The sequence below is a fragment of the Schistocerca gregaria genome, chromosome 3 (assembly GCF_023897955.1).
Source record: "Schistocerca gregaria isolate iqSchGreg1 chromosome 3, iqSchGreg1.2, whole genome shotgun sequence".
NCBI classification, from domain to species: Eukaryota; Metazoa; Arthropoda; class Insecta; order Orthoptera; family Acrididae; genus Schistocerca; species Schistocerca gregaria.
In genome coordinates this window covers 493,066,217-493,086,405 of record NC_064922.1, presented here as the reverse complement: position 1 = coordinate 493,086,405, position 20,189 = coordinate 493,066,217, and the positions used below count along the sequence as shown (strand labels likewise).

General features: G+C 42.8%; 1 protein-coding gene across 1 annotated transcript in view; it reads right to left on the bottom strand.

Moving 5' to 3' along the window:
* Window positions 1-20,189, bottom strand: part of LOC126355883 (neuropeptide F receptor-like) — a 555,809-nt gene that overhangs the window by 68,113 nt on the left and 467,507 nt on the right. Inside the window, exon 4 of the mRNA XM_050006386.1 lies at window positions 17,333-17,547. Coding sequence (XP_049862343.1) covers window positions 17,336-17,547 — 212 coding nt within the window. The 3' untranslated portion in view covers window positions 17,333-17,335. The remainder of the gene's footprint in view (window positions 1-17,332; window positions 17,548-20,189) is intronic.

Below are 20,189 nucleotides of genomic sequence, written 5' to 3'. Positions count from 1 at the left end.
ATGTACAGGTTTCATTAATTCATTAATGCTAAAACTTGTGAAATGAGTGAATATCTTACATTAATATTTCATGTCTCGTCGCCAATGTTTTTTACTTGATCGTTTTTCGCAAAGTGTTTCATAACTGATGTAAACCAGAACTGGAAAGACTTATCAAACTGGGATAAATTAATACCCACCAATAGATGAAATATGAATACCAGTGATTTGCAGTACTTAGCTATGTAGTTCTCAATATCCTACATTAAATAAGAAATTTCTGTGAATGCATCTTGCGCTTGGTCTTAGGCGAGGGGGTGCATCGTGGGTCATAAGAACCGTCATGGAAACAGATCTGGCAGAATTCACAAGAGGCAGATCGAACATGTGCAAGGAACTACGGCCGGTGGGACGATCTAGGTAAGTGCTTTGAGTTAAGCCAACTCGTCAGAAACGCAGCCTGTATCTCTAGGGTGTGCAGAAACAACGCAGACTGCTTTTAGCGAGCTGTGTGTGGCCCGGTGGATGAGGTCCGTTTGGTCAGGGTCGCGGAAGAACTCCTGTTGAGGACGCTGTTGTGGACGTTACAGCTGGCAGTCAGAATTCGGCGAAATACACAGGCCGCTAGCATCTGAGAGAGTTGATTGAAAACCAAGGCATTTAGGACACATTTGAAGCTGTGATACACTGCCACGTGCTCAGGAGCCGCAGGAGAAAATGATGAAGGAAATATCAAAGCAGCTGTGATTTGTTAACTTAAACAATGTAGAAGCTCGAGTGAGAAACAGAGCCGTGCTCACAGAGCTTCAACCTTACCGGCTGATGCGCAAACAAAGGCGGAGAGAGAGAGACTGTGGTGTGGGGGGGGGGGGGGGGCTTAATTTTGCAGGACAAGTATTGTGAAATTTGCAACTTTTAACCATTTGAATTAAGAGCAATGGAGGGAGAACAATACCTTTTAAGACAGATTCTCACTGATCAACATCCACAATGTTTCTCGCTCAACCAATCAAAATTACTTGGCACTAGGAAAACGCGGAGAATCTAGTCTTACCTGTCAACAGCTCAACGCAGAAAGTTTCTTGGTAGGTTGACTGCTTCACCGACAGAGTTGATAGGTAAGACTCTCCTCAGTCAAGCGCCAGCTCGGGCAGTGAACGACTGCGAGGTGACCCCTCACGAAGACTTCACTTCGGCGGATTGAGGCTCTAATCCACGCTGATAAATGCAATTTACTGGTACAGAGCAACTGACTGACTCTGCAGCCACTTAGCCACCACTTGCAGATTATGATTACCGTGAGATGCAGCCATAATTGCCAGTCGAACCGCATGGAAAGTTGAGTCATGTTTCACGATGTACTGCAATTACACTTTTCATTCTGAAGTCTTGTTTCCACTTAATATTCGACATCTTTCCAACTTCGGCCATAGATGCCCATGCGTACCCTTTTGTAACGCTTTCCTTCTTTATTCACTAACCTTCCTGTAATACGGTGTTTCATCCAGATACAAGTTCATCACTTGCACAGTTTTGCCAAAGAACTAGTTTTATTCGTGTTAAGGATTGTTGGAACATTTATTTTGCATTTTTGTGGCATAAACTGAGTTAATTGAGATCTTCGTGTAGCTCTGAAGATTTCGAACTCCGCTTTCATTGTTTTGGTATCCAACAAAGTTTCACATTTTAAGCCACCAACTCCAGAAAATCAACAAAGATTTTTTTTGAGTTATCAGTCTTCAGGCAGCTTTGATGCTGCCTACTAGCCTCTTCATCTCAAAGCAGCCCCTGCAACCTACGTCCTCAAGTAGCTACTGGATGCATTTCCTGTATAGCTTTTACTCTCAAGTAACGTGAAAGTTACAACCTGATGTCATAACAGATGTCGTATCATACTGTCTCTTCTTCTTCTCATTGTTTTCGTTATATTGCTTTACTCGTCGCTTCTCTGCAGAACTTTATCATTCCTTACGTTATCAGTCCACCTAATTTTTAACATTCTTCTATAACTCAGACGATTCGATATTCTTCTGGTTTTTAAACAGTCTATTGCTGTGCTCCAGACGTAGATTCTCCTAAATTTTTCCTAAATTAAGGTCTATATTTGATACTAGCAGACTTAGCCAGGAATGCCCTTTTTGCCAGTCTGTTTTTATATCCTCCTTGATCCGACTGTCGTGGGTTATTTTGCTGTCAGGAATTCCTTAACTACGTCTACTTCGTGATCATCAATCCTGATGTTAAATTTCTCGCTGTTCTCATTTCTGTTACTTCTCCTTGCTTTGGTATTTCTTCAGTTTACTCTCAATACATATTCTGTACTCAAAAGACTCTGTTCATTCCATTCAACAGATCCGGTAACTCTTCTTCACTTTCACTGAGGATAGCAAGGTCATTAGTAAATCTCACCATTTATATCTTTCCACCCTGAATTTTAATTACACTCTTAAACCTTTTATTTCTGTCAATACTTCTTTCCTGTTGTTGCACGTGTTGTATTACCTGTCTTTCCCTATATTTTACCACTGTATCTCACACAATTTCGAGCTTCTTGCGCCATTTGACACTGTCGAACTCTTTTTCCACGTCGACGAATACTACGAATGTGTATTAATTTCTCTTTAGTCTTTCTTCCACTATCAACCCCAAATTCAGAATTGCCTGTCTGATGACTTTTCTCTTCCTAAAGCCAAACTGGTCATTATCTATCACATCCTCAGTTTTGTTTTCCATTCTTCTGTATATTGTTCTTGTCAGCAGCTCGGATGTACGACTAGTTAAGTTGATTGTGCGATAATACTCGATCTTGTCGGCACATGATCCTCGAAACTGAATGATTGGTGCTTTTCCTAAAGTCAAATGATATCTCGTCAGATTCATACATGCTACACATCAACATGAATAGACGTTTTGTTGCCACCTTCCCAAACGATTTTAGAAATGCTGATGAAATATCTATTCTTACTGCCTTATTTGATCTTCAGTCTTCCAGAGCTCGTTTAAATTGTAGTTCTGATACTTCATCCCCTATCTTTTCCACGCTGACTCCTGTTTCCTCTTCTACTGCTTCATCAGTTAGGTCTTCCACCTAAAGGAGGCCTTCACTATACTCTTTCCAACTGTTCATTCTCTCCTTTGCAATTATCAGTGGAATTCCCATTGCTCTCATGACTTTATCACTATTTCAATTTTCCCAAATGTTGTTTTGACTTTTCTCAATGCTGAGTCTGTCATTCTGACTCTAATTTCTCTTTCGATTGCTTCATATTTTTGAAGCAGCCATTTTTTGTTAGCTTCCCTCCACTTATTATTTGTTCCATTCCTAAGTGACTTTTGTTTCTGTATTTCTAAATTTCTTGGAGCATAGTTGTACTTGCTCCTTACAACGTCAACTGAATTACATGTCACTTTATCGAATGGAGTTGCTGCTTACGGTACATAAGTAACAGCAGGAGCACTATGCGTTTACAAGTTTTCAACTTACCTACTACCGATTATTTGCATTTACTAAAAATGCGATATGGAAGTAAGAAACAGCACCCTTTAGAGAATCCTTAAACTTTTTATCCGACTGCACATTTGATTCTACAAAATCTATCGATTTTATATCTTTGTACAAAATTTTCTATAAGAAATGTTGTTCATTATCTCCAACCTAACGATCTATTGCTTATCACTTGATAATTCTTGTAGTCGGACAATACGAAAGAGAATATTGTAGGAAACAACTTGGGTTCAGTATGTCGAGCTTAGTATACAACTAATAATCATAGAGACATGAGGCATTTTATACTTTTTATGTAGACAACTTGGTCCCTTTTCATATTGTGTGGGTAGTAGGCGGAAGGAATGGATCAATGGCTGCGCTAATTTGGGCAGTGTGTCAGTGTCCTTAGTACTGCGATAACGGGAAAGTCACACTACGTCTCTTCCAGAACCGGTCTATTAAGACACATAAATATCCAAGACGGCTAAGCATATGTAAAAAAAGATTTCTTCGTCTACCAGGAATTCCTTTATTTTACTATTTATTTTATTACATGTATCCTCCTCATTCTGATGTCAGTTACTTGATTCGTACTCCTCTTAGTTTCTCGTGATAATACCGTAAAATATCTTATGAAAAGGACAGAAAGCGTTATAGTGAAATAATACGCCCGGCGTATGACAAATTTTACCATTTTCTCCATCCGAAAGACAGCTGCAATGTTAGAGATTGAGTCCTAAATTGAAGGCTAATGACCATCAGCCTCAGTTGAATGAGGTTAACTTGTAGATCTGTAGAAAACAGATCCAGACTCTTGCATCCACTACGAAGTTCACTCAAGCCCATCACTATTGCATTAAAAAATATATCATCTATACATCGATATTCTGTTAAGTCACAGTGTCAGTCACTTATTAAATTTTGAAAACCGACGGAGAATTTCGTCGAGCCCTCGAGAATAATTTAATAACGCGTCACAACCACATTTACTTCTAACGGAGTTACTTGCTAAGGGCGACATGGGCTATACTAAAATAATAAAGTACAGGCGTTGCTTCATCTCACCACTGTGGAAACCATGTTGTGACACGTTGGCTTCCACAATCGTTGAACAGAACGACGGCCTGTACTTTATGATTGAGGATACCTAATGTCGGATGAAACTGTTAATGTCGTCGTATCGGATAAGTAAATCTTCCTCAATTTTAGTAGCTTTTTAACTCGTTCTTCATTTCATTGCTTATTTGTACTAGTTTCCCGTAATTTCGTTCATAATAAAGAATTTCTTACTTTCCATAAACGATTTTCATTCCTGCTTCTTCTGTTCTTTGATATAGAGAGCTAAACAGTCTCCAGGCAACTGAAGGTTCTTCGGGTAAATTCCGCTGGCACACATTTCGCTACGTTTTCTCAATTTAGAAACCCGAAATCTTCCTGTAGGTCTACTGAGTAAAGTTAATATGACAGGGAATGCAACTGCCTGACGCTTCTTTCAGTTGTCAACTTCCCGTTATCCTGAAGATATCGCGTGGAAACAGTATAATTGATTTAGCTAATCTTCAGAATACTAAAATAATTAAATCGAACCCTTGTTTCTAATGAGCTGTGTGCACTTAGGTCAACAGAACTTGATCTGTTCGTTGTCTCATTTCTTCTAATCCTATTTTTTGTTCATCTTTCTTCTTCGCGTTTCTTACATGTCGGCTTCTAATGACCTCTTTATCGACGGGACGTTAAACACAAATCTCCTCCTCCTTCTGCTTTCTTATGTGTCATCCCATTTAACACATTATAATTTCTGATCATTTCTACAACCTATTTCCATTATTATTTCTCCATGTACGACACACGGAGAAACTTGGCACATTCGGTGAACAACGGCGTAACAGCTAAACATTAGCATATCGCTTAATGGACTTCATGACATTTAATGGGAAATTTCTCCACAAGTGACCACCTTCATACTCACCACATTTCAAAGCTCTCAACCGCAGTGACCGCCGAACAGTTCGGTTGCTGGTTTTGCCGCAGTTATCGGACACTACGTAAACAGTGCTTGAAAAGCAGTGTTAGAATGTATTACGCACGTATATCAAAGCAACTAAGTGTGTCAGATGTCAAACTGGAGCAATCGCGCTTATCTCCATGTGCAGCAGACAGCTTGATTAGCGCCTAGTGCACACAAAGCTGAACATGTCCATCCGAATGATATGAAGCAAAATGGTCATCAAGCGACGAAGGGATGATTGGTTTGCTAATATCATGCACATTCTATCCGCCTGTGGCAGCGTATTATTTGAATCGTTTGGAGCGTGGAATAATTCAGTCCCATTCGGTGACGGGACTTATCACTGTAAAAAGTAGTATCTGCTATTGCGTATATTTATATTTTTCAAAAATAAGTGTAACGTAAAGGGCTGAAGGCTTAGTGGTTCCATTTACAGAAGGAGCGTGTGGAAGAACGAGCGTTTGCCCGCCCCTTCTCTTCCAGTTCTGAAATTTTACTTCTGCCCCAGTACGTACACTGAAAGATATATCTTTTCTCTTTGAATTAGTCTGATGAAGTGTAGTCGATTTACATCTGGTGAATCTGAGGAAACTGGATCAGAACATCGTACAGAGAAAGTTTTGTTAATTAATCAACAAAAATAAAGACGGTAGAAAACGTAGACTGAAAACTGCAAAAACTACTATTCTTAAAAAGAAAAATTGGTTAACTTCGAAAAGAAATTCGAGCGTTAGAATTTAAAAATAAAATCATCTCGGATTTCACGCCAATGCGCTATGAACGGAACACTGGAGCTTTTGGCAGCTGTCTCTGCCATAGCCTTTAGAAGTAAAAAACCACCGACGCCTTGGCTAGCACGGTGTTCCCCTTAAATCGGCGTGATAGCAGTGCCACGTTTGAAACTGTTTCTCCTGTCTCCATGGAAACATCAAACATCCAATTTTGCTTCTGCTCGATATTTTCTGAAAATATTTGTTTGAATTACAACCTTGTGTGGGACAAGGTACTGAACGATAAAGGATACAGACGAAAATAGTATAGAAGCTTTTGAAATGTGGCACTACATGAAAATGCTAAAGTTTAGATGGATAAACAGGGTAGCTACTGAAACAGTTCTCCATCGAACTGGGTAGAACAATTTCTTAATTATCAAGGAGTAAATTTTTTTCTAATGGAAAGAAGTCTGCATGGTAAAAACTGGGCGATGTTGACGAGAATAATACATGAAAACAGCAATCAGGTTAAAATAATGCAGAGTGCAGCGTTTGGATATGGTCTCTGCCTGCTGAGTACCTTAAACACTCACAGCAAGGTACAAGCGGTGCAGAATTTTTTTAACACTTATGTGTTTCTCGTGCGATCAACTTTGACCACTGTTAAAAGTATAATTATTACAAGAACACCACGCAGTGGAAGGAAGCAGGACTGCCATTGGTAGCAACAGATAATTCAAAACAAAAATAAGAAAATGAACACACAACATCTTCGAGAGTAGTGATGTTCAGCACATCTCTTAGAAAAGTAGACAGGGGTGGCTTCTTCTTGCTGTTGACTGGTTACGCACGTAAGGACTAGACAACTGCCTACAAAATTCCTAAATTTTCTTGATGAACTTGGTGTACGGTAGCAGTCTGGGAAAGTTGTCCATGGGAGTTCGTATGCTGAATAACGTACTGGCACATTATTTACAGCAAACTGTGACTCTTGCGGTTCTTTCGGGGTGGGAAATTGCGTACCAATCTCCTAGCGAGTCCTACATGGCAGCCGATGACTCTGGTCCCTTTACTGGAATAAAGAGCTGCTATACCAAAGGCATTTCAAGAACGACAACTTCTTGATAGGAGGTGGGGAGGGGGGCAGAAGTAGAATAGTTTTCAAATAACTTAAATGAGCAACTCTTCATCCAATTAGTTACAAGCCCATCCACATGTTGGAAAACCATGTCAGTTTGAGAGTGAATTTATAAGGCTACATTGCCACCAGGATCGGAACTCATGAGCGTATTTTCTTTCGTGGTGATAATACTAAGCTAATTACCATCCCTGGTATTTGTAGCAACAAATTAGCTGTCCTACAGAAAAAACGTTTTGGCGTACCAACTTCCACCGTCCAAAGGAACTGAGGCAGAAGATAGCTTCACATGTGCGTAGTGCCATGACTCCACGGCGAGAGGTGATTCTCACGTTAGGTAGTCGTGAGGTGTCACCACCTTAGAAATGAGGAAATATTACGTTCATCGTTAAACATTAAATTAAACCTTTGTAAAATAACAAATGGTAAATATCCAGCTACAACATTTTTAAGTCAAAAGTTAACAACCATGTTCATTTCACCTTCGTATCTACAGCAGGTACACACAAAATCACACAAAAATCAGAATTTAGAGCTTAAACGAGCAAATGAATTTCTGACAACTTCATGTGTATTAGGTAAAATTTACTTAGAATTTCAGTGAAATATCTAACCACATATATTGTAAGACAATTTTTATTAATAATTTTATATTTTGCTGACATGGTGGTTATTTCTGTTAGAAATAACGCTTTAATTTTGTTGTTGCTTAAATGACTGAGGGAATGAGTGTGGTATACATCTGGTGTGAATTTTTCAAATCGTAAGTAACGAAGTATAGACAAGTGCGTGAAACTGAGTGTGGGATGCTGATTGCATGTCATATAGAAATGGGTAGCTGTGTATTGTGATGCTTTGGAGTCATAATACCTAGTTCAGTCGTTCAGACGATTGATGACGAGATTCATTCGCTTTCATTTGTTTTTCTGGATTTTGGTACCTAACAATCATTTCTAAAATAAATACAGAACTGGATTGCTTCAAGGCGTAAAACGTAGGATTCTGTTGATTAAAATCTTAAAGTGGTTGACTATATAGGGAATCGACCAAAGAAAAGTGAGATATTGCGCGCGCATTGATCTATAATGGGGATTGAGATATGGAGCCATGAGTTTCAAAATGGTTCAAATGGCTCTGAGCTCTATAGGACTAAACATCTGAGGTGATCAGTCCCCTAGAACTTAGAACTACTTAAACCTAACTAACTTAAGGACATCACACACATCCATGCTGGAGGCAGGATTCGAACCTGCGACCGTAGCGGTCGAGCGGTTCCAGACTCAAGCGCTTAGAACTGCTCGCCGATACCTACCGGCTGGAGCCATGAGGAATTAGTGTTCATATCTGATGACGGTCAGTCATGCCGACAGTGAGCTCCGGGTAAGTGTGAAATTTACGAGACAGAAAGCATCTGAAAGTAAGAATGAAGTTAAATGACGGTCAAGCAAATTCCGTGATTTTCCTGCTAAACTGTGATTTTATTCCGAATAACTACACTGCGTTTGGCGTGCTGTGCAGTTGTATTCGACAAATCGCTGAATTCAAAGTGAACATTGGCAGAACGCTTTGGAAGTATTCCAACCATGAAAATATCTTGCGTATTATCATTGTAAGGTCGGGGTCAAAATCTTAAACTGGCTGCTACTAAGAGATTGTTGTTCTTGTGAGTCTCTTAGTACAAACTGTGTTCGGTTTCGTGATTTATGGTGAAAACTAGGAACTAGTTCGAACTTGGTGTCATAAATTTCTAATTAAAACGTTACAATAAATGGAAGTTTTGATTACTCGAGTTTCAGTCATTTACTACTTAGGGAAGCGTGAAACTGGCAATAATTTTGTGGCTGTGGGCACGTACATTGCCACCAAGCGTCATAGCGTACTCAATTACAGAGATATGTAAACAGGCAGAATACGGCGCTGCGTTTGGCAACGGCTATATAAGACAAGAAATATCTGGCGCAGTTGTCAGATCGGTTACTGCTGCTACAATGGCAGGTTATTAACATTTAAGTGAATTAGAAGGTGGTGGTGTAGTCAGCTCACGAGCGATGGGACACAGCATCTCCGAGGTAGCTATTAAATAGGGCTTTTTCGTACGACCATTTCACGAACGTACCGTGAATATCAGAAATCCGGTAAAACATCAAATCTCCGACATCACTGCAGCCGGAAAAAGATCTTGCGAGAACGGAACCAATGACGAGTGAAGAAAATCTTTCAACGAGACAGAAGTGCAACCCTTCCACACACTGCTGCAGATATCAATGCTGGCCATCAAAAAGTGTCAGCGTGCGAACCATTCAACGAAACATCTTCGATAAAGGCTTTTGGAACCGAAGGCCCTCTCGTTTATCCTTGATGACTGCACAACACAAAGCTGTACGCCTCGCCTGGACTCGTCAACACCGACATTGGTCTGTTGATGACGGGAAACGTGTTGCGTAGTTGGACGAGTCTCGTTTCAAATTGTATCGAGTGGATGGAAGTGTGCGGATATCGAGACAACCTTTTTAATCCAAGGACCCTGCATGTCAGCACTGGACTGTTCAAGATGTAATGGTGAGGGTGTGTGCAGATGGAGTGATAAGGGCTCCATGATACGTCTAGATACGACTCTGACAGGTGACACGTACATAAGCATCCTGTATGATCAGCTGCATCTATTCATGTCCACTGTGCATAACGACGGACTTGGCAATTCCAGCAGGACAATGCAACACCCCATACGTGCATAATTCTTACAGAGTGGCTCCAGGAGGACTCTTCGAATTTTAACACTTCCGCTGGCCACCAATCTCCCCAAACATGGACATGTTTGGGAATATCTGGGATGCCTTGTAACGTGTTGTTCAGAAGGGATCTCAACCTTTTCGTACTCTTAGGGATTTGTGGGCAGACCAGCAGTATTGCAATTCTCTCCAGCACTACTTCAAACGTTAATCGTGTGCACCCCACGTCGTGTTGCGTCACTCCTGAGAGCTCGCTTGGGCCCAACACGATATTAGGCACGCGTACCAGTTTCTCTGGCTCTACAGTGTCTTACTGCTTGGTTTGGTAGAGAGAAATGTACGTCGCGTTATGGCAGGAGTGATCTGCGGAAGAACTCTGCAAAAGTTTAGGGAATATTGTGTACTGGTTAACGAACCATTCCACCGCAAGGTGTTTAAGTGTGGCAATATAGTATTCAATGCGTGAGGTGTTGGTATGCCCCGTCCCACAAAATATATTTCATCTTCCTTAACGAAATCAGTGGCAGAGGTACGCCAAGCTATTACTTTTGGAATATTTCCCTATGAAACATAATCTTTAGTCGTGTTGGTGTGATTGGTGAATAAGTCGAAACCTCCTGCTTTATAATGAGTGTAAGGACAAAGCAGGTAATAACACCTCTTGGATCTGAATCTACTATCGGATCCTCCAGCGCTGCTGCCGATAACAAGCAGTGCGCTTTACAGTTGCAGAACGTAAGCTGCTTACCGTAAGCCGGCGCCACAATTGATTATCATAGCGCATTGCCGTCGAATTGACTATGACCTGGAAACTTGAGTTAGCGAGAGATTTACAGGATCGGTTCAGTGTTGTATGTCTTCACCTCATGCTCCAGTTTACTGAAAGGCCATGACGGTTCATTTCTTTGTGCAGGCTTAGAGGAGTGTAAGTGCATATATTTCTGTAAATGATTGAGGATACTGTATGAATAGTATTATATCAGTATTTACTTCGTTTGCAGACTATTAATAATTCTATGGCGAGTAGTATGTTTTGAGATTTGTTAGAGATTCGTTACTACCTCCAAGCACATGTGGCACAAGCAAGCCATTAATGTCTACTTTTCCCTGTGTAGCATGTCAGGTATTAAAGTGTGCACACGTGGATGCAAAATAGAAAGTCTATACTGATAGGTGTAGTCTACTTCACGGCGCAGCTACGACTCTGCAGAAAACATCAAGTAGAAAATTGTGAACTTAGGAAGACAATCTAGCGCTCACATATCACATTTATTGGTGACCGATTTCAGTCCAAACCGGAAGTGAGATAAGCGCGCGCTATATAAGTGGTGTTTCCGGTAAGACGGAGTCATTCGTCTCGCGGCTGCTACATCAGGCAACTGCAATGAACGGCTCACCGAGATGCCTCGTTACAGGAGAAGATGGAGACGTTCTCGTCTACCGGTGTATAAAGCAGTTTCTACTGTTGAATTCAAACCCGGTGTTTCTGGAGTTAGTGGAACTGCCAAGCAAGATGTACTACATGGTCCTATTACTTTTGTGGGGGCCAGATTTGATTTTAGTATCAAGACTACCGAAGTTTTTGACGTCAGTTGCAGCTGACGGCATATGGGACTGCTCCGTGGATCTGTCTCCAAACAAAAACTTTGGAGTACAGTCTGAAGATGATACGCTACTGGACTGAAATAGGTCCCCAATAAATGTGATTTGTGCGATGTATAATATTTTTCTAAGTGCAACTGTGAAACTGAACGCTGTTATCGCAAAAGTTTTTCGAAAATATGTGAGTAAATTGTGATACGTGTTTGCTGGTAGATTGTTAGACGAAGAGAAAACGAACTAACACGCAGAATATATTGCATATTCAGGTATCAATTATTACAATATCTGTACCTGTACACCTAAAAGCCTGCGTCAGTCCACGACCGGTTACAGCTTTCACATCAAGGCCATTTTTAACTGATTGAGGAATTGTAGTGAGGTGAAGCAACCTCTATTCAAATTTGCGTGATCGCGTGAATCGAACGAGTATAATACGGAAAATTGCGAAATTCACTTTAAATTTTGAGACACACCAGATGTGAAATCTCAGCACACGTGTAACCTAATTGTTTCATATATATGCCGACTAATACCGATGTCGCGTAGTTTGTTTTCTCATTCAAAGGAATGGTAATTCCATCTGAAATGTTATCAGAATGAATCCCGAATGTTGCGGCTAGCTGCTGTGTATCGTACGAGTTTAGATCAGATCGCAAAAGCTTTGAACGAGAGACATCAGATGGTTCAAATGGTTCAAATGGCTCTGAGGACTATGAGACTTAACATCTGAGGTTATTAGTCACCTAGACTTAGAACTAGTTAAACCTAACTAACCTAAGGACATCACACATCTATGTCCGAGGCAGGATTCGAACCTGCGACCGTAGCAGCAGCGCGGTTCCGGACAGAAGCGCCTAGAACTGCTCAGCCACAACGGCCGGCGTGGGACATCAGAAACCCATTTCCATGCTAATGTTTCAGTAAGCGACGATCGCCTATGCTCCCATTGACTGTCCGTTACTCAATGTACAGTCCAGTTTCTTTTCAAATAGCGGGCAAGATAGTTGTGGTACGGAGAATTTCCCATTTGGGAAGAAACTGGATGGGATATCCCGACCGGCGTTTGGATCATGGCGAAGGAAAACCTTGGCCAGAACTGGAGGGGTGGAGCTGTTTAAATTTCTTTGTACGACAAAGTAATCCACGGTTCAAGATAAAATTACATTCTTTTGTGCATTGAACTGCTTCGTACTTATGGAATGTATAATATGTCTATGTGATAGGGAGACGTGACATAAGTGATAAATGTTTGTTAGCATGTGTGTGAACTACAAAATCTGATAAAATTATTCGAATACCCCTACGTAATGTGGAAACGATCACTAGGTGTCACGAGAGGCAGTCTCGTCGGATTAACAGGAAGGGGGTGTATTGTCTTGCCGTTAGAGAAGGGGTAACAGAAGAATGTGTGGGTCAGGAGAGCTCACTGACTTCGAACTGGACGAGCATTTAAATGTCACCTGAGTGACGAACCCATCATGTCATCTCTTCTGAATGTTGATGATGGGTTTTCGAAGAGGAAATCGCATGTAAAAGTATAGCCAAACCAAATCTAGCAGACCTCATGTACTGACAGAAAGAGCCACTGTGCATCGCAGAGAGTGATTGTTAAACATCAAAATGAAACCAGGGGAAGGAATCACTCGTCAGTTCCAAAAATGCTAGCAGACAACCAGTTAAATAAATGAGGTACACTTCGATCAGCTTCTTATAAGCCACAAATTTCTGTAGTAAGTGCTGTGCAATGCTTGAGGTGGTGTTAAGGGCTACACCACTACACCAGTGAACAGTGCATGACGGTAAACGAGCGATTTGGGGTGACAAACCACCATATAATCTTTGACAATGCGATGGAACGTTTTGGACTTGGGAAATGCTTGGAGCTATCATGTATAGTGTCAACAATAGAAATGGAGGATTGTTGTTACGGTAAGAAGTGTGTCCGTGGTTAGGACTGCTCCTATTATTTGGCTTAAAAACGCTTACTGCGGAAGGATACCAAAGTACTATGGAGCATTGTGTACTGCCAGCAGTAGAGGAACTTTTCGGAGAAGATGACTGTACCAGCATATCAATGAGACCCGTCATGAAGCAGTATCTGTGAGGTAGTGGCTTGTGGACAATATCATCTCTGAAATTGACTGGCGTGCGCTAGTCCCAACAAGAAGTGCGTATTATAAGTTTGGGATAGGTTAGACCGCCGACTTCGCTCGAGACCCTTGCGTCCAACAGCACTACCGTCTCTGGTTTCGGCTCTTGAAAAATAATCGCTTGCCACACCTCCAAAGACATTCCGACACATGAATGAAAGTGTCCTCAGCTGATTTGGAAGGTCGGACGTACCCCATATTAACACGTTCGCTGGAACAGACGTGTTTTTGCCATATTCAGCTAGGCGTCTTCTGTTATGGCTGTACTGATTGTATATGCTGGTGCCCATGCTGAGAGAAGGCGTTGCGGCAGATAGGAAATACCTATAATCCAATTTTTCGAAAAGAATTACGCTGAAATTTTGATTTTTTTCGTATCTTACACCGTGACAGCTTCGTTCGATAAAGAGGTGCATCAAATTAAGTAAAACACGGCACAAAATTTTAGAGTTCGCAGAAGTTGCATATAATTGATTTTAGCTCGTACATTGCAGTAAATGGATTGTAAATAAGGTAGCTAAATTTTGTTTACAACTGAGAGCAGAACGTTATTAGATTTCGTTCTTGAGATATTGGGTTTATATCCGACGGGCGTTCGGTTGCAATGTACCCAGTTCCGTCGTCGTGAACTTGCCGGCTGCTACGAAATGCGTATCATCCGCTTTTAAGAAAACTGAGGTGGAAAAATTAGTTTTTTGTACATCCTGTGGTCTGATATCTTCACTCGATAAAGGACTGAATTTCGTTTCGTTATTTACTGCAGTTATTGTGTCTTTCAAATTAAATAAAATATTGCTGAAAGTAAAAAAAATTTGGAGGTAAAATGTATTGCGTAAACTTTGCGTATGGTTAATTTTAGCTCGAGATTGCAGTCAATGAAATGTAGATAAGATAACAAAATTTTATTTAAAATTGAGATCAGAACGGTTGTAAGTAGGCTGTTTAGGTTTTAATGTTGGTAACGCCATGTAGCGATCTATATGAAAATCACTGACTGTGCTGTGTGAAGTCTGTGGTTGGTTTGCACTGTTGGAATTTGCTATTGTAGTGTTGGGCAGTTGGCTGTTAACAGCGTGTAGCGTAGCGCAGTTGGAGGTGAACCGCCAGCAGTGGTGGATGTGGGGAGAGAAATGGCGGAGTTTTGAGAGCGGATGATCTGGACGTGTGTCCATCAGAGACAGTAAATTTGTAAGACTGGATGTCATGAACTGATATATAATGACTTTTGAACACTATTAAGGTAAATACATTGTTTGTTATCTATCAAAATCATTCTTTTGCTAACTATGCCTATCAGTAGTTAGTGCCTTCAGTAGTTAGAATCTTTTACACTCCTGGAAATTGAAATAAGAACACCGTGAATTAATTGTCCCAGGAAGGGGAAACTTTATTGACACATTCCTGGGGTCAGATACATCACATGATCACACTGACAGAACCACAGGCACATAGACACAGGCAACAGAGCATGCACAATGTCGGCACTAGTACAGTGTATATCCACCTTTCGCAGAAATGCAGGCTGCTATTCTCCCATGGAGACGATCTTAGAGATGCTGGATGTAGTCCTGTGGAACGGCTTGCCATGCCATTTCCACCAGGCGCCTCAGTTGGACCAGCGTTCGTGCTGGACGTGCAGACCGCGTGAGACAACGCTTCATCCAGTCCCAAACATGCTCAATGGGGGACAGATCCGGAGATCTTGCTGGCCAGGGTAGTTGACTTACACCTTCTAGAGCACGTTGGGTGGCACGGGATACATGCGGACGTGCATTGTCCTGTTGGAACAGCAAGTTCCCTTGCCGGTCTAGGAATGGTAGAACGATGGGTTCGATGACGGTTTGGATGTACCGTGCACTATTCAGTGTCCCCTCGACGATCACCAGAGGTGTACGGCCAGTGTAGGAGATAGCTCCCCACACCATGATGCCGGGTGTTGGCCCTGTGTGCCTCGGTCGTATGCAGTCCTGATTGTGGCGCTCACCTGCACGGCGCCAAACACGCATACGACCATCACTGGCACCAAGGCAGAAGAGACTCTCATCGCTGAAGACGACACGTCTCCATTCGTCCTTGCTTTCACGCCTGTCGCGACACCACTGGAGGCGGGCTGCACGATGTTGGGGCGTGAGCGGAAGACGGCCTAACGGTGTGTAGGACCGTAGCCCAGCTTCATGGAGACGGTTGCGAATGGTCCTCGCCGATACCCCAGGAGCAACAGTGTCCCTAATTTGCTGGGAAGTGGCGGTGCGGTCCCCTACGGCACTGCGTAGGATCCTACGGTCTTGGCGTGCATCCGTGCGTCGCTGTTGTCCGGTCCCAGGTCGACGGGCACGTGCACCTTCCGCCGACCACTGGCGACAACATCGATGTACTGTGGAGACCTCACGCCCCACGTGTTGAGCAATTCGGCGGTACGTCCACCCGGCCTCCCGCATGCCCACTATACGCCCTCGCTCAAAGTCCGTCAACTGCATATACGGTTCACGTCCACGCTGTCGCGGCATGCTACCATTGTTAAAGACTGCGATGGAGCTCCGTATGCCACGGCAAACTGGCTGACACTGACGGCGGCGGTGCACAAATGCTGCGCAGCTAGCGCCATTCGACGGCCAACACCGCGGTTCCTGGTGTGTCCGCTGTGCCGTGCGTGTGATCATTGCTTGTACAGCCCTCTCGCAGTGTCCGGAGCAAGTATGGTGGGTCTGACACACCGGTGTCAATGTGTTCTTTTTTCCATTTCCAGGAGTGTATTTAGCTGGCAATAGTGGCGCTCGCTGTATTGCAGTAGTTTGAGTAACGAAGATTTTTGTGTGGTAAGTGATTCATGAAATGTATAGGTTTTTGTAAGTAAGGGCCATTCTTTTGTAGGGAGTTTTGAAAGTCGGATTGCTTTGAGCTAAAAATATTGTGTGTCAGTTTAGTGTTGATCAGAATAAGTAAAGAGCGAAATGTGTGAGTACGTTCAGTTCTGCTGAGCTTTTTGAAAATCAAATAACGTAAGGGGTTTACCAGCACAGTAATTCAATAATTTTTCTAATGGGACGCGTCACTATATATCATTTGTTCTCGAGTTACTGGGCTTTACTTCGGAAGGACATTCGCTTGTGAAGTGTCCATTCACGTCCTTGCCCATCGCGAATCGTGTGGTCGTAACAATTGTCATCTCATAATCGATTCAAAATATCGAAACGATGTTTGCTGCAAATGATAGCACGCAGTGAGACAGATATGATGTGTGAGAAATACTCAACTTTTTTATTCACAGAGATACGGAAGTAGCCCTGCAGTGCGAGATCAGCGACTCAGGACGCAATCTGATGACCATAGCACTTTAGGAAAACCCAAGCGAGCGCTGATGATCTAGGGCAGGTGGGGAATGGCGTGGCAGGAGTGTATGCACCCCCACAGCAGTGAAAGGGTTTAAGTCCACTACGAAGTGTGCGGATACTGTCAGATGGTGCGCGCCCACTGCGATGGTCGACTGTGGGTGGCGCGTGGCAGCGCGCGCCGGCGTGCGACGTACCGCCTACTTGTCGTCCAGCGTGAGCGCGGTGGTCTCGCGCATGGCGAGCGCCTGCGCCAGCCCGTTGTCGGTGGTGTCTGTGCCGCGGCGCCAGGTGAGCGCCGTCTGCTCCGTGTCGGCCGCCTCCTCGCTGCCGCCGCGGCTCCTGCGCGACAACGACGCCGCCAGGCTGCCGCAGTCGCCGCCGCCGCGCGCGCTGCCGCCTCCGCCGCCACCTGCAACAGCGCCACGCTGAGCGATGCTGCCGCTGACGAGGGTAGCTTACGAGCTGGCCACCTTCAATTATTTTCATAGTTACTACCTTTCTGTGAAATTAAATGCGTGGGCGGTAACATTAAGAGTGCAGTGGGAATTCCACTCTTGAATGGAGAGAAAAGAGCGGACAGTTCTAAAGATTACATTGAAGCCATCCTAGAATGGGAGCATTTTTCAGATGAGGTCATAAAAAAAGAAACAGGGGTAAACAGGGAAGAGATTTCGGAGCCAGTATTATAATCATCATCGAGTAAAACTGAAGTGATATCAGGTGTTCCCCAGGGAAGAGTCCTGGGACCTCTGCTGTTCCTGATCTATATAAATGACCTGGGTGACAATCTGAGCAGTTCTCTTAGGTTGTTCGCAGATGATGCCGTAATTTACCGTCTAGAAAGGCCATCCGAAGACCAGTATCAGTTGCAAAGCGATTTAGAAAAGATTGCTGTATGGTGTGGCAGGTGGAAGTTGACGCTAAATAACGAAAAGTGTGAGGTGATCCACATCAGTTCCAAAAGAAATCCGTTGGAATTCCATTACTCTATAAATAGTACAATTCTCAAGGCTGTCAATTCAACTAAGTACCTGGGTGTTAAAATTACGAACAACTTCAGTTGGAAAGAACACATAGATAATATTGTCGGGAAGGCGAGCCAAAGGTTGCTTTTTATTGGTAGGGCACTTACAAGATGCAACAAGCCCACTAAAGAGACAGCTTGCACTACACTCGTTCCTCCTCTGTTAGAATATTGCTGCGCGGTGTGGAATCCTTACCAGGTGGGATTGACGGAGGACATCGTCAGGGTGCTAAAGAGGGCAGCTCGTTTTGTATTATCACGTAATAGGGGAGAGAGTGTGGCAGATATAATACGCGAGTAGGGATGGAAGCTATTAGAGCAAAGACGTTTTTCGTCGCGGCGAGATCTATTTATGAAATTGCAGTCACCAACTTTCACTTCCGAATGCGAAACTATGTTGTTGAGCTCAGCCTACATAGGTAGGAATGATCATCAAAATAAAATAATAGAAATCAGAGCTTGAACAGGAAGGTTTAGGTGTTCGTTTTTCCCGCGCGTTGTTCGGGAGTGGAATGGTAGAGATATAGTATGATTGTGGCACGATGAGCCCTCTGCCAAGCACTTAAATGTGAATTGCTGAGTAATCACGTAGATGTAGAATCAGAATTTGAAGCATTTTTGGACGCTCGAATTTTCTCATGATGAGAAATTACGAGGTGCGTTCTAATTAACTTGGAAAAAACTTGGTGAAGCCAGTATCGTATTACTATACCTTTATCTACAAACAACCTGCTTCGATGGACTTTGCTGTCATCTTCATGCATTCAAAAATTTATTTTATAAAATGAATTTTTTCGTACTGAGAAATTAGGAGCTATCTGTTTTACTTGACACAAGTTGTCTAAAACAGATAACACATAAAATCAAAATGAAAACTTTTTAACATAATTTTTTAGCAACTGAGGCAACAGCCTTACCGCAGTGGATACTCCGGTTCCCGTCGGATCACCGAAGTTAAGCGCTGTCGGGCGCCACCGACTTTAGGATGGGTGACCATCCGGGCCGCCATGTGCTGTTGCCAATTTTCGGGGTGCACTCAGCCTCGTGATGTCAATTGAGGAGCTACTCGACCGAATAGTAGTGGTTCCGGTCAAAGAAAACAACCATAACGACCAGGAGTGCGGCGTGCTGACCACACGCCCTACCCATCCGCATCCTCAGCCGAGGATGACACGGCGGTCGGATGGTCCCGATGGGCCACTTGTGGCCTGAACACGGAGTGCATTTTTAGGAACTGAAGATGACAGGAAATCCTATCTAAACCAGTAGTTTGTAAATAAATAAATATTTATGCGAACTTGGCTTTAGAAAGTTTTTATCTTCACCCAATTGAAGATCACATGATGCAGAAGGAATAAATAACATTCCATCTGAATTTCTAAAACATCGGAGGACGTGGCAACAAAACTACCAGTCACGTTGATGTGTGACGGTAAGTGCGAGAACACAGTCCGCTTAACAGCTCATGCATCCTACTTTCTGAACGGAAAAAATGGATTTGTTACACGGCGAATAGTGTGGCTTCAGCAAAGGTAAAGGCACCAGAGAGGCATTTCTAACGTTCCGGTTGATAATGGAAAGAAGATTTAAGAAAAATAAATATTCGTTTTAGGATATGTTACCACGCACAAATTTAAAACGGCAAGATGTCCGAAATCGTGAGAACAATACCGGTAAGCTAATGGGAACGACGGGTAATACGCAATCGTACAAAAATCAAGACGAAACAGCAAGAGTGGAAGACCAAGAGCGAAGTGCTCGGATAAACGTGTGTAACTCATGAATGTAGTCTTTCGTCGCTACTGTTCAGTCTATACGTCGCTGAAGCAGTGAGCGTAATAGAAGCGCGGTTCGAGAGTGTGATTACACTGTAAAATGGTGTGAGTGGTGGTATTCACCGATGACGTTGCTATCCTCAGTGAAAGTGACGAAGAATTACAGGATCTCTTGAATGGAATCAAGAGTCTAAGAAGAACAGAACATCATCAGAGAGTAAACTGAAGAAAGTCGAAACTAATGAGAAATAG